This window comes from Nanorana parkeri, unplaced genomic scaffold, assembly GCF_000935625.1.
Source record: "Nanorana parkeri isolate BGI_ZX_2015 unplaced genomic scaffold, ASM93562v1 scaffold49, whole genome shotgun sequence".
NCBI lineage: Eukaryota > Metazoa > Chordata > Amphibia > Anura > Dicroglossidae > Nanorana > Nanorana parkeri.
Window position 1 is genome coordinate 2,136,597 of NW_017306317.1, and position 15,168 is coordinate 2,151,764.

General features: G+C 39.1%; 1 protein-coding gene across 1 annotated transcript in view; it reads right to left on the reverse strand.

Annotated features, from left to right (window-relative positions):
* The window catches only part of LOC108802119 (GPI ethanolamine phosphate transferase 1-like), an 82,250-nt gene that overhangs the window by 50,076 nt on the left and 17,006 nt on the right, over positions 1 to 15,168 (reverse strand). Inside the window, exons 3-4 of the mRNA XM_018574009.1 lie at positions 12,401 to 12,503; positions 10,938 to 11,040 (exon numbers count right to left, since the gene is read on the reverse strand). Coding sequence (XP_018429511.1) covers positions 10,938 to 11,040; positions 12,401 to 12,503 — 206 coding nt within the window. The remainder of the gene's footprint in view (positions 1 to 10,937; positions 11,041 to 12,400; positions 12,504 to 15,168) is intronic.

Below are 15,168 nucleotides of genomic sequence, written 5' to 3' on the forward strand. Positions count from 1 at the left end.
CAGCTATAGAGGACTACAAATTCCAGCAAAGCAGAACAATACCTTCAGCTATAGAGGACTACAAATCCCAGCAATACATTATACAGCAATGCCAAATGGTAACTGGCTATAGAGGACTACAAATCCCAGCATTGCATTACACAGCAATGCAGAATAATATGAAGCTACATACTCTGTGCAGCTCCGGCCTGATGTCTCCAGTGGAGGATCTCAGGAGTGCTGTGCAGGGTTTTGTATTGTCTCAAGAGGCTGTAAGAGGGCTGTGCATGGTCTCATATAGCTGTGAGGGGTCTCAGGAGGGCTGTGCAGGGTCTCAAGTGACTTTGTGGGGTCTCAGGCGGCTGTGCATGGTCTCACCAGGGCTGTGTGGGGTCTTAGGAGGCTCTAAGGGCTCTCACCCGTATCGGTACAACCCTAGTTTTATTGCAATAAATAGAATCTAAACAGCTGGTCGGTGTATGTCCTGTTGAAAATGCAGCCTAGTGAAAATGCTTAAATACTTTGCACAGTCACAACAATATTTTTGTGGCTCTTCATATCAAATAAATACACTACAATGCTGATTCTTGGATTAAAAGCTGGCTGGTGTCCCTTCTGTTATAAATGGAGTCTAATAAAAGTGCTTAAACAGTATGCATAGTCTGTAAAATGTGTATGCCTTTTTTCCTAATGCAATATAATTCTGATTACTTGCTTAAAACCTCCATGGTCCTTATCTTTAACTGTGGCATACTAAAGCTGCTGTGATATAATTTGAATCAAGTCTGTATAATAATTCAGTTTTTTTCTGTGACATATTACACTAAAATTTTCATGAAAACGTACCTAGTCTGTCCCTCTTACACTGGGGTCTACTTAAGCTGCTTACAAAGTGTGCATTAAGTCTGTCTAACCTCTGGATTTGTTTTTATATACTACACTCTAATTTGTATTTCTTACAAATTAGAGTGTAAATTTTTCAATTTTTTTCAGTGAAATAAAACGTTAAATTTGATATCTTGATTTTAAATATGCCTGTTGTCTTCATACTGTAGCAACTCACATAGTGTGCATGTACTGAACAATTTGTATGTCTTTTTTTCAGTGAAATAATAACGAGTAATTTTGAATTGTGATTTAAACCTGCCTGGTGTTTACCTCTTGAATTTCAGCCTACTAAAGATGCTTACATACTGTTAAGCAAGTCTATACAGTATTTATGTCTCTGAAATAACACACTAAAATTTGTATTTAAAATTTTAACATATTTAATATGTATAATGTTATGTATACATTTTATTTGTAATTTCAATTACAGCTTTGAACGTTGTGTCAATTAGTTCACATCAGGCAGTTGTTGCACCTCACTGCTTCCTTTGAACACCCCCCCCAAAAAAAACAAAACACTGTGCACCCAAAACACCCCACACCCATACCCCAGGTTATTAATTGTAGCTTCTGAGTCCCACATTCCCCCCACTGCGATGAACGCCCACTTATTATAATTATTATACAGGGTTTATATAGTGCCAACAGTTTGGACAGCACTTAGCAAAATAAGGGGAGACAGTACAGTTACAAGAGGATTAGAAGGACCCTGCTCATGAGGTCTTACAATCTAAAAGGAGAAACAAGTGATGCAGAATGTATAAACTGTGAGAGATAAGCTGCTTAAGGGACTAGACATACAGTTTGTAGGAGGAAGTGGGATAGACATTCCTGAAGAGGTAAGTTTTCAGGAATCGTCAGATAGATTGGGGTAGGAAATTCCATAGGATGGGAAAGGCTCTGGTGAACATGGGAGGATGTGAGGAGGGGACTAGTATTTAAAGCACATTTAGGGTAAACCTTCAAACAATGGTCCAGCATGGCCACCCAGTATTTATTAAACGTGATCTGTAAAACAGTGTGCGCCAACCCAGTGCCTAGTCTTTTACACAATGCAGCATGTGCTCCAGTAGGAACACCAGAAGGATTGTATTGCAAATCCCTACCTCATTGTGGCTCACTGTTCTATTGCCTCTTCAACGCGCTGGCTCTTCAAATGGTAACAAGATGTTGCATGCACCCTGAATCAGGAGCCACTAATGAGCCTGTCCTCCTCCTGTTCTTACATAGATATTAGTTGATGGCTCACTGCTGCTGCTGCTGCAGCCACAGCAGTATGGCCAATATTGAATTACAGCATGTGGATGTATCACATATCAGGCAGTTAGTACATAGCTTGTGTTGCTGCTGCTTTTCAACAAGACAAACATTTCCTAGGTACGAGTGCCTAAAGTGGCCTCAAACTCTTCTGGCTTGCTGCAGGACAACCTGGAAGCCAAGGTAGATAACCAGGAAGTGCTGGTTTCAGCACAGGTGCCAGGAAAGTACCCTTGCCGAAGGGTGGACAGCAGGTTGGTGCAGTTGTCACATATGACCTTGTTGGGCACAATTGGGTGTGGGGGTGAGACATCTCTTGGCCTACCCCTCAATTGAACAGCTAGGATCACTGGTTCAATCAAGGCTTCTGTCCCCCGGCATACCAGCTGCAAAACAAAGTGGAAGTGTTACCTAGTTTGTTGTTACTGCATCGGCTCTGGGGTGCTGCTTCTCCCTTGCACAATCAGAGCTCTGCTGTATATTTGACTTCAAGAGGCTGATAAGTCAAATTTAGGTACTTACACTGCTTGCATTTAAAAGATACATTTAAAGGACCCATGAATGAATACATAGCTGCATTACTTTGTGTCGTTTATATCTGTCTACAGCTTAACTTTAACTAGCGGTTCTAAGGACTCACTGTATGAGACCTCGGCGGAAGAGGTGGGAGAGGTGACTGCGCTAGAACCATCACTATGTTGCAGTACATGGAGAGGCACCACCAGCTCCATCAGTGTGCTCCGTCTTGCATCATTCCTAATCCTAGCTGCCAGCAAATGTACCCAAAGGGCTGTGAAGGATATGTCAAATACCTGCCCATGTTTGCTGGACCACAAGTCTGTTTTAACGTAGACCCAGCTGCAAACTGCCTGGTCCAGCGACATAGAGCAGATGCCAAAGAGACACCTGCCTGGTCAAGGATGCTGCTGGAGACAGCAGGGTGGGATTAGAAGACTTTAGACAAGGTTCAAACCTACACTTGTCTATAATCAGTATGGCCTTATGCTGACCCTCTTCCATGATTCATGTGCTGATTGATGTACAGATTTTCCTCCTGATTGCTTGAGGCCATTGATGTTGCAGTGGATGCAAAGGGTAAATGACGAAGAGAGGGTGTAAAATGAGGGGTAGGCTGAGAGGTAGGCAGAAGTAGTGGGGGGTAGGGTTTAAAAGGGCAGGACCTGCAATTTATGCTGCTGAACTAGTTCACAACTTGTGCAGAAGCAGCAGTGCACAGTAGAAGCCAACACTGCAGTGTTTTTTCAATTCGCTGCCTATTTAAGTGTCAGGAGAAGGGCAAAACAGGAAGTGAAGAAACATGCCCTGATATGGGAGCACAGGCAGCAGTAAAAACACATTTGCTACTTGAGGGAGGATTAGAACCTCTTTCCACATTGTACTGTCATCTGTCTCTAAGAAGAAAATTTCCTCACATTTCCTCTCCAGGTGATGGGTGTCAAGAGAGAACAGGAAAAGACAAAAAAAAATCTCCATTATAAGGAGCCAGACAGGATTTAATTTCTGACAGAAAAACCTCAATGGAAAAACAGGCAGCATTTAAAATCTCAGAGGTTCTAACCATTCCCTACCCTATTTAAACAGAATGGACTGAAAGTCTAGTTTAAAATGCTTTGCAAAAATACATTTGATTCCAATATAAACAGTGAATGTGTCTACAGCTATAGTATATACTTTTTTTGTGTGTGTTCTGTAGCATTGTAATAGTATGGTGTATCTCCCTTTGCCCTTATGCACCCAATGTATTGTTTGTACAATGTGTAAACATTTTTGGAGAGGCCCTTTACACAAATATAACTGTTTATAAAAGAGAAAGCTTACCTTAAGCTCATCCTTTTTATAATTTATAATGTTGATATTCCCTTGCTGTGTTATCTCTCCTCTGCAATTTCCTCTTTCAAAGCAATTTTTAGTCTAGTGTTATTTGATGTGCTGCACAGTAGCAGTATTATCTCCTTCAGTGGTTTGTCTCTGGTTTCTTGCAGATAGATCGGTTTTGTCAAATTTTTACAGCAAGGACTTACTAAAATGTTCAGTTTTAATTTATTTTTCCTTCTTCTTGATTGGCCTGTATCTTCTGTTTGAATGTGTTTTTTCTAAATAGATCTGGGTAGTCTGACCCATCATAATTTGCTTGACTTCTGTCTTAGGGCTTATATGCATCTCAATTGAATGCATATAAGCCCTAAGACGAGCATTTGCAGACAGCTCGGAGCTTAAAGCTCAACTACAGACAAACAGCTACATACACAGTTAAAATGCACATGATTAAACTATCTGATGCACCAAAGGATATGTAATTCTGTACAACCACTTTTGTGAACACTTTTGCCAGACAGCACATCCAGGAGAGTGACACTACCTTCTCTAGCAGAGTTAAAGGAGAAGTATGAGGTGACTGATTTCCACTCACCCTCATAGTTGGAGCCGACCTGTGACAAAGAAGCTGTCACAGGTTTGCTCTATTGATGGAGAAGTGAGCAGAAACATGCAACGATCAGCTCACTTCCCGATCATCTCCCTGCAGCGATCCTCCAGCGCTGAGTGGAGGAACGGACGGACCTGTGGGGGGGGAGGGCAGTGGGCACATCTGGCTCTGCCTCTAGATAGGCAGAGCCAGCTGTCACTCACGCAGCTAGGTGGATCTTGACAGAATAATCGGGATCCGTCCCGGCTGCGGCGCTCTCAGTATATCGTGGGCAATAGCCCACTTTATACTCAGCTTTGGGTCACGGTAGGAGGTTATTATATGTCCTCCCGTAACCCTAAAGAGAACTATGGGGAAAAACACTTACCCCATAGTTCTCTTTTAAGGAATACAATGGGTGTCACCTAATTACCACAGCATACTGACTGGATAATGAAGGAACAGCAACACATTTTTTAGGGTTCACACACATAAGTACACTTTTACTTGTACACTAACAAACATTTTCACATGTAACTAGGGATGTTCAGATACCAAGTACCGTACTCGGTACAAGTAAATGTACAGATAATTTTCCAGCTCCAGGACTAGGTAAGAGAAAAAATTAAAAAGTTAGGAGGCAGCTGTCATTTTTAAGGAGCATACGGAGCTCCTGGGATTTGTACATCCTCATTTTAATGCATTATTTTGTTTTTATAAATATATATTAGGGATGCACCAAAACCATTTTTCCAAGTACAAGTACTGATACTTGTCCAAGTACTCACAGATACAAGTACTGATACATTTTTGTTTATTGTCATGTGACAGTTTTTCTAAAACAATACAGACTAATCATTTCAGGACAGTGGTGGAGCACCAGAGCCAGGTCCCAGCTGCAACTGCTGCAACCCTGAGAGTTCTCGGGAAAATGCCAAGTATCAGCACTGGTTTCTGAACTGGTATCTGGACATTCCTACATGTAACATTTTTTAAAGCGCAATTGCAATTCTGCACAAAGCAAAACAGCATCCTTGTGTTCTATGCACAGATATCTCAACATTTTACATGTATCCGTCTTAATCATCTAACCAGATCCCTGAAGATACAAATTTGGTTTAAAGGGTGTTTGCCACTGAAAATAAGAGTGTTTGTACATGCAGCAGTTCACAAAACAGCATGATGGTTCTGTTGAGTCAGTAATTTTTCAGTATACAGCTAAACATTTTTGCTGTCAGGCTTTTTTTCATATTTTTTGCACACATGCTAAATTGCACTTTTTTTTTTAACATAAAAATGCACTTCAAACTCCAAAACATTATATAATTCCTAAAACAGAGGAGCCATAAAGTTAAAACACGGTAGCTGCAATTTTTATGTTGCAGGATATTAGTGAAAATCCGTACAGTTCAATAATTTGTAAAATGAAAAAAGATGAGAATGAGTCAAGTAAATTGACTCTAAATATGTCAAGACTTAAAAGTTCAAGTGGCCATGTAACAGCAAAAAAGGATGATATCCATAATAGCGCCTTTTTTAATACTGTGATCTTGACACTAGGCACATGGTCATGTAATTTGTCTGCTAATAATGTTGTAGTATAACTTTGGTGTATGCTGCTCATTTGCCCTTAACTGTATCCCAGAGCTACTTCCTTTCCACAACAAATAGGGCAACAGCATAACAAAAATGGAAATTGGAATATTATGTAAAAACGGAACACAGGAAAAGATTGGAACAGTGTATGCGGGATTAAAACGGTGATTGTATTCTGGCCATAACTACCAATGCTAAATGATATTGTATGTCTCATCTATTTCACTTCTGTGACTGCATTGAAAAACAGGCTTGTTGTGATTAGAAGCTTTGGAAAGGCAAAAAGCATTTATGACTATAAAGAGCACACATTTCCCTGAATATGGGATTTACAAGCTCTGTTTTTATTTCTTTCCACTTGCAATGGGAAACTTTTGCCAGGATCACTGTAAAAAAAATTGTATGTTATCAGTGTCCGCTCATATATTCTGGAAAGCACCTTGTGCTGTTACATGGCCAGGCTTCAACTGGAACAAAAAGGCTGCTTTACATCTGCACGTTACAGAGCCAGCCCTGGAAATATTTAAATGGGGATTTCAACTGTCTGAGCATTTTTATGCACTCTCTTAGTCCACCTAACATCAAACTTTAAAAAAAAAAAAAAAAAAAATGGAATATATACATGATAGGCCATAGGAATTGTAAAGTAGCCACCGCTCCAAAATCATACCAATGATGGACTCTAATCTCAATACAAATTAGTAAACTAAATGTGAGATTGGAGCAGTGACTACTTTACAACACACACAGGGACCATGGGAAACAAAAGTAGCCACCCTCCAGAAGGAAGGGCAGTGTCAGCACCAATTCAGAGATGATTTGAGGATCTACATCTGAGTGATACACAAATAAGATACATTTTTGTTAATAGATAAGGTATTTGAATGCATTTTAAAATTTAACTCCTGAGTTTAGTGTCACTTTAATATTAGGCGGGTGGTCATAATGTTATGGCTGATAGATGTATAGTGTTCTAAATGTTTTTTTACTAACTGCCCTGTAATGTGTCACAAAGGCTGCAATCTCTTCAAGGTGTGTTAATGTTTACAAAATGTTTCTATTTAATTCAGTTATATATGTAGATGGAGGCAGTCATATACTGTATGCTTATTGCCGCACAGTGACTATGCTTTATTATTGTTCTTTTTGCTCAAATAGCCTGAAACAGCTCTTTGCAGTTTGAAATAAATAGCTCTAAAATATTGAGTCTACAAATCAGTCTTATGCTACAAACCCCTGTAGCATGCCTGTTAGGAGAGGGTCATTAACCCTTTGTAAGCTCCAAGTCAGTCAAAATTCAAAAAACCAAGAAAGGGCGCAGAGAACACTGGCTAGTTAACAAAGTAGTGATGAAAAACTGAAGGTGGTGGCACTTACGTGTGAATGCCAGGATCTGGAGATGGACGGCCGGTATGGAGGATCAGGGCACTCGTGGTGTGGTGTCCGACTGTGATCGATGTATTAATCCAAGAGGTATATCCACGGGAGAGTGTAGATGAGAAGAGGGGACTTCGTCTGAAGTGCCGTGAGGGGTCTGTGCGGTGTGGGAGAGAGGCAGGGGGATCACTGTGTTATCGGCAATAGGCAGCGGGCAATGGACGGGGCTGTAACAGCCGCAGCTGTGTGTGTCTCAGCGAGCGGTAACGGTCAGATCTGCTGGGGACCATGTGTAGAAGCAGCTGGCAGAAGACGCAAGTCGAATCCAATGCCGTGTTGGAGAGGGATCATTCAGACAGGAACCGGGTGTTGGATAGGGCTGTGGCAGCCGTGGCCGCGTGTGTCAACGAGCCGTCTCTGTCGGGTCTGCTGGGGACAAGTCCATCTCCAGATCCTGGCATTCACACGTAAGTGCCACCACCTTCAGTTTTTCATCACTACTTTGTTAACTAGCCAGTGTTCTCTGCGCCCTTTCTTGGTTTTTTGAATATTTACAATCCACAGGTTCTCCTCCTGTTTTCCAGGGCTGCACACACACCTCTAAGCTAATTTGTTGCCCATCCGAGAGCGCTGTTTATATGTTTTTTCAAGTCAGTCAAAATAAAGCTTATACAGAGCTTCTTCTTTCTTCTCACTGCTCTCATGAAGAAATAATGTGGTAGGGAAGCTAAGAAAAGTAATGTATATTCAGCTGCGGGAGTTTATTGTTAGGAGAAACTGTTGCTTTGCCCTGCATGGGCAAAGGAAAGGGTCAATTAAAATGAAGATTAAACCTCTATTGCGTAGATTTGTGATGGCACTGATGACATAAAAGCCTTCTGTTTTAAGAAGATTCCGCTCTGCTCTGCTGTGCTCGCACTGGTTTATGAAAGGCTTGTGGCTTTCTTTAAGACCAATAATGCTTCAGAGTAACTGAAATTTTATTTCAGCAAACATCGACTAACAGGTAGATAGCCACTAAACACAGAAGACACAAATTACTATAAGCCTCTCCATAAAATGTTTAACAGTAAGCAAAAAAAATGTATACGTTATTTAGAAAAATCCCTCTAAGATAAACACTTAAATAATAGCTAAAACATTTTTTTTACTGAAAACTCACTACAGTTTCTCTTGAAAGTATTTACTGATCCACACGTTGATCATGGCTGCTGGCTTAAGGACTTACTAACACAGTTTTGAATAGACACATACTATTCAATAGAGACTGCCCTTCAACTCCAAATATCTAAACATTGTAAACATTTCTAAGTAAGTAAAAAAATAAATGCATATGAAGCATTTTAAGGGTCGGTTGAACAAACAACATAAGCACGTGGGCCACTTGTAACTCCTTTTTTAGGCACAATTAACCAATGATACACTGTCTTGTTAGCCCAAATATGTGTACATTTTGAGGAATCATTTAGCCACTTAATTATGTAATGTATACAACTAGCATTAACGATCTCAACTTACGATTTGCTCATTCATCTTTGCATTAAATGTTTGCTTCTCACTAGGGAATTGATCTCTGGCTAACAAAGTACTGCTATCAATCTGCATACTAACCATTAGAATCAGCTTCACACCTGTAGGGCATTATACATTCCAAATGATCATATTCCACAGAGAAGAGACAGAGCACAGAGCACTGCACCATCATAAAGGGAAAGACATCAGCTATCCAAACTATGGGTATCCCATCTTATCCCGTTTATTTTCACATGGCATTAGGCTTACTGCAAGTCAGGCACCATTTAGTATTCAACACTTTCCTCTCCAATAAAGTGACCTTTAACAGAGACTAAAAAGCCAATAATCACACAAGTCAACAAATGCATTGAATTTCTTGAAGGTGATATTTGTGCAGCCATTTGCAGTGTACTTAGAAGGACCTGTCTCCAAACAGTGGAGAATTATCAGCATGACAAAGACAAATCTCTCCCAGTGGTACTGCATGATATTTTTTAAACACAAAGCAACTATGCCACATACATCACTGTATGTCATTGTGGGGCTTTGATATGTGCATATTTTTAGTTTTTCACATTCTATTTTGTTCTAAGTATTACCTTGCCGGAAGCTGTTAGGATGAGCTCACATGCAGTTAATGCTTTGTTCCGGGAACTATTATAATTAAATTATTAAATGCTTGATGCTGATTGGGAATGAAAAGGGATTCTGCTACAGAACATCTATCTGCTAATTAAGCTCTATATTCCTTACTAAAGATGTGGGAAGTAAATACTGACCTGAAAATATACTGCATCTGATTTTAATATACAACATTAGATCTTTGTTTACATTTATACCGGCTAAAATCAACCACCTTTTTTTAAATTACAAATGACTAACCTGTAATATCTGATTAACAAAACAGCAACACTGAAGGATACTTCCATCCAAACTTTCCTACAAGCAACTGAGAAACTATAACCTAGCTAAAAATGTACATTTCTTGACATCAATGCCTACATAATATCTTTTATAATGGCATGAATTCATCACAACTGAAACTAAAGCCTTGCTAAGAAGGGCCAGTTCAGCAGAAACTTTTTTCACAGATAGATAACTTTACAGAACTGTACCTAATGATTTGTTTTCTGTTGTGAATTTTAGAGTCCAGATGTAATTCCTGTATATGTAGAAGCTTCCTTGATTCCCACTTATACTCGCCCTCCTTACCATCTTGTCTTGAATTGTATTGTGATTGTAATGTCTTCCTTATATTGTAAAGCGCTGTGCAAACAGTTAGCGCTATATAAATCCTGTATAATAATAATAATAATACTCAACTGGCTAGAAAGGTTGCAGCAATGTATGCCTCATTCATCCTTGTTCGCACAGGAGCTGCTAAACCTCCTGCATTACCAGTTCTTCCTTCAGTGTGACAGAAGCATATGATATGTCCGGGTCTCTAATAATGGTCTATTTAATTAAAAATGGAATCTCCTTTAAATTAACACTGTACTCTTCCTCAGCAAATACAAGTAACAGTAGGATTTAAAAGCAGGCACCCTGAAGAGACTACATACACTCCCATTCACCTTCAAAACTTAATATTAATTAACCAACTTCTAGACTGAAGTCGGAGTTCTGACCACCCTTGCACAATTTTGCTCATCTATTAAGTGAATGCGGGGGTAATAGTTCCCCTATTTCAAAGCTGTAGAATGTAATTGTATATTGAGCTCCTTAGGGTTATAGGCTCCCAAGCACTCTGAGAATGGAGGTGCACACAGGCCGGGGCTAGGTGCCTACTTTAAGAACCTTGTGTTAAATTAATTTGCTGAGGGTAAGTACGCTTTATAAAATGTGAGTTCAAATTATAAACAGTAAGAAATGTCTAAATGCTGATGCTAAAATTTTTTACCTTCTGTTTGAAAGAAAGGGCGTGCTTTACTAATGCCTCTTGCTCTACAAATATCCATACAAACATCAAACAGGAAAGAGCCACAGGGAAAAAGGCTTCATACCTAAATCAAGAAATGAAATGAAAACCATGACATATATGCTGTAGACTTGTATTAGTTCAAAAGGGAAAAAAAAAACCTTAACTGTATACTAGAAAAATAAATGAGCAAACAATTATTAAATACAATATTAATTTCAATTAACTGAATGCAGCATCAGTAAAACATGAAAGCCTCAGATCAATACTATATTTTACAACACCATAATATTCTGTACAAACTGATCATGATTCTAAAAAGAGGTAAGAAAATAAATTCAACTATAGAAGTTTAAAATCTATTGTGCATTCACTGAAAATGGGACATATAAGATTATTACACTTATATTCCAGATTCTCATACTGTATTATGTCTAGACCCACAAATGGAAGTTATCTTTTTATAAAACAAAGAACAAGAAATAGGCTCATTGTTGTGGTGGTGGGGATTGAACTGTATTTGGCCTAAGGTTTTCTTGATTTATGGAAGAACCAACGTGCCCGCCACCATTATACTGTATCATAAATTAGTTTTGTTGTTGCATGAGAAATCATTGATACAGAAGTAATGTCAATGTTAGAATTAGGGTTATTCAAAGATTAGGGCTTAAAAACTAAATTTAGTGTTCATGTTTAATTGAGGGCTTAGGGTTAGTGTTAGGTGAGTTTTCACCATGAGTGTGAGGGTTAATGAACAAGGCATAGGAATATGTTTTAGGTTACAATTAGTAAATTAGTAATGTTAAGCGTTATAGATTAGGGGAAGGATATGGGTTGACATTTAGTATGAATTACTGCCATACTATGGAAGTCAGTGACAATTTACAATTTCTTTGCTTTGTAAAAATCAATGTACTCCTGGGGTGATCATTTGTCCTAAGTCCCACCTTACTGTTGTATTTTAATTATGCCAGTACCAGGCATGTAATAAGGAAGAAATCAACTCAAGTCCTTAGCAGGACTCCAGACAAGGGCAGAAATACATAAGAGCCAACATTCCATATTATTAAACTGTGTTTTTACAGAACATAGAACCTTAAACATGACAGAAGGTGTAGTGTGTGTTCTTCCAACAGTATAATTGGCCATAAACAAGCAGCATGAAAACTTTATCAGTTCATTTAAGTGTGGGCAACAGATAAGCAGGCACATGTTGTACATGCGTGAACACCACCATGTTATTAATGGTAATCAAAGGAGTAAGTGGGATTCTGACAATGCTTTGTTATGGTGTTTGCATCTTGGCACCTGGCATCACTTTGTTAGTATTACATTCTTCATCTCCTGGCATTGGCAACATGGTGCCATGCATGGCTATTGAAATATATTACTTATTTTATATACATAAAAAATCAATAATTCAGAGATAACATTAAAAATAATACCCTGTGCTGAAGAGAATATAGGAGGACATAAAAGAAAGAAAAATGCTCAGGAGCCGCTGGAACAGGAACGTGGTACTAAGTAATGGTGCAACCAAGGAAAAAACTGAAAGACAGAAGATGAAAGTCAGGTTATTAGATCACATCACATTTGATTTCTTCATCCCTGCAAAACATTATGCAGATCCCAATTAAACAAAGGGTGGGCTATAAATCTCCTTGCATTCTGTTGGTTATCCTTATTTGCTTGTTCTAACCTCAGCCAAGTGGACTAAGCTGATAGAAAACATATGGGAAATCAGATAAATGCAGTAAAATTGTTTCATACCTTTCAGGGACAAGAGGACAGATCTGTCTCTTTCAATCATGCTTGCTTAGCAGCATGAGGCAAACCACATTCCATTTCATGTGATTATACCATGTTTCTACACACTAATTGCTTTGTAACTTCAAGAGAAAGGTGCGGTAAGGACACCATACTTGTCCTATGTCAGGCAAATAGGCGTTTGTTATTTTTAGAAAACCTGGTTATCACAATATGCTGGCAGAGAAACCAGGACATCAAAAGCAAAGTTTATTGCATGTTAAGATGTCATTTAAAGAGAACCTGTCTCATTCTAAATTTCAGTTTAATACACATCCAAAGGACCATAGTTGTATGTGCAGGAATGGTATGCACATTTGGTTGACTTCATGCTTTTTCTAAGGCACAAGCACTATGGGACTGTGTACCTTTGTTAACAGTAGGCACTGACAAATATCTGCAGACTACAATTCCTTAAAGCTGAGCTGCAGACAAACAGATAAGGACAATACAATAAAACTGAAATGTGTGTTTATGAACTGTCTTTTCTTCCAAAGTATTTGTGATTTTGTTCATACTTTCTCTGTCAGACCCATGTCAAACAAGTGGTCCAGTCACTAGTGACAACTTGAAAGCCACAGGATCACTAACAGACCACTCACACATTGCTAAGGAGTTGCTTCTTTGCTATCTGCACCAGCAAGATGTCGTTTCCTTACTAGTGAGTGAGATTTGGCAGGCTTCATTGCCAGGGAAGGGGCGAATGAATCGAGGTAAGTGAAATCCTCTCCTTTGAGCTAAAGCAGAACTCCAAGTAAAATGTGTATTACCATTGCAGTGGGGCTACCCCCGCATAGCAAGGGTTAAGTGCTTATTTGTGTCTAGGTTTAAAAATAACAACAATATAACCATCCACTCCTCTGAGATGGCCGCCTGTGAAAGTGCTCCCTTCCGTTTATCTTTTCCTCCGCTGCAGTGATAGTATGTCCCTTGGCGTCCTCATGTCCTATGAAAGGCGTCTAGAGCATGACGACTCAGGGACCTTAGAACATTGCAGCAGATGGGGAACGAGGTGGAAGGTACCATCTTGCTTAAGAGCAAGCTGGCTTGGAGGATTGGGTGAGTATAACTTTCTTTATTTTTGAACCTATACACAAACAAGCACTTAACCCTTTTAGGGTGGGGGTAGCCCTGCTGCAAGTGTTAATAAAAAGTTTACCTGGAATTCTGCCTAAGGGATACAGTGGTTTCCCCTTCCTACCTGCAGCCTCCTGACTGGAGAATGCAGCAGTGGTAACCCACCGATACATCATCAGATCTGCTCATTCTGTTCTCTCCTCTTTTTGTACACTTTCTGTCAGCACTTGAGAATGCAGCTGAGCCTGATTGGCGTCTGGTGCTGGCCATACAGTGGTAGATTTTCGCACAAACCTTCATATGAAAGATTTCATCATAACATTTGATAATGCCATCAGAGACTTGATGAATGCCGTTCGAAATTACATTTGCTTTTAACATTCGACTTTGGAATTAATGAAATTTCACACACAAAAAGCACATTCATTGTTAGAATTTTGTTCATTGGTATGTGCCATCCTGCTCCTTCGATTTTTTTTCACTATGGTCAAAAACGATCGTTAGTTTGATCCCATTAACTATTAGAAAATCAAATGAACTTTCTGAAAACAAAATTTTTCAAACAAAATTCTACTGGTGTATGGCCAGCTTAGTACAATTACTTGTAATTACTTTTAAGGAATACACATCTGTGAAAGAGTGCTTTATGTCTCTCTAGAATTCAGGTTTAAAGGCTCATAAAAAAAAAAAAACTTTTTGCATATAAAATCTGTGTCTGAAATAGAAACAAATGTTTTTATAGCAATAGTACTAGTGTCTATGAAAGAGTTAAAACATTTGATTGGTCTTGAATAAACAACCAATTCCTTTTTTTAAACACAAAATAGTTGTAAAGGGTATTTTTATGACCCATAAGTTCCATTTGCTTGTGGAAAGATAGGCAATGTTTAAGAAGCCTATATCAAATGGTCTCTGGCTACCAGGACCATTACAGATGTTTCAAGCCGTTAGAGACTGCAGAGAGCCTGATGTTTTCAATCCGACAGACCCTGTCTGATAGGCATTAGTGAGACTGGAGGACCTGCAAGGCACAACACTAGGCAGTGCTGCTAAATAGGAAGCAGAGCCTGTATATGTATTGATTTCCCCCTGTGTGTATGTAATTACAAATAATTCATAGGAACCAGATTTTAATACATTAACACACACAAAAATTTTTTAAATTAAGTTGATCATGTTCATATCTGTATCTAACAGGGTTATTCACAAAAGGGTGAAGAGTTTGGAGAAGGCAGGAGAAGTGAACAATCTAGGACAACAGGAAAGTGAGCTGAATAAGATAATTTTTCCAAATCAGCTATTTTGGCCTAGATTGTTCACTTCTCCTGCC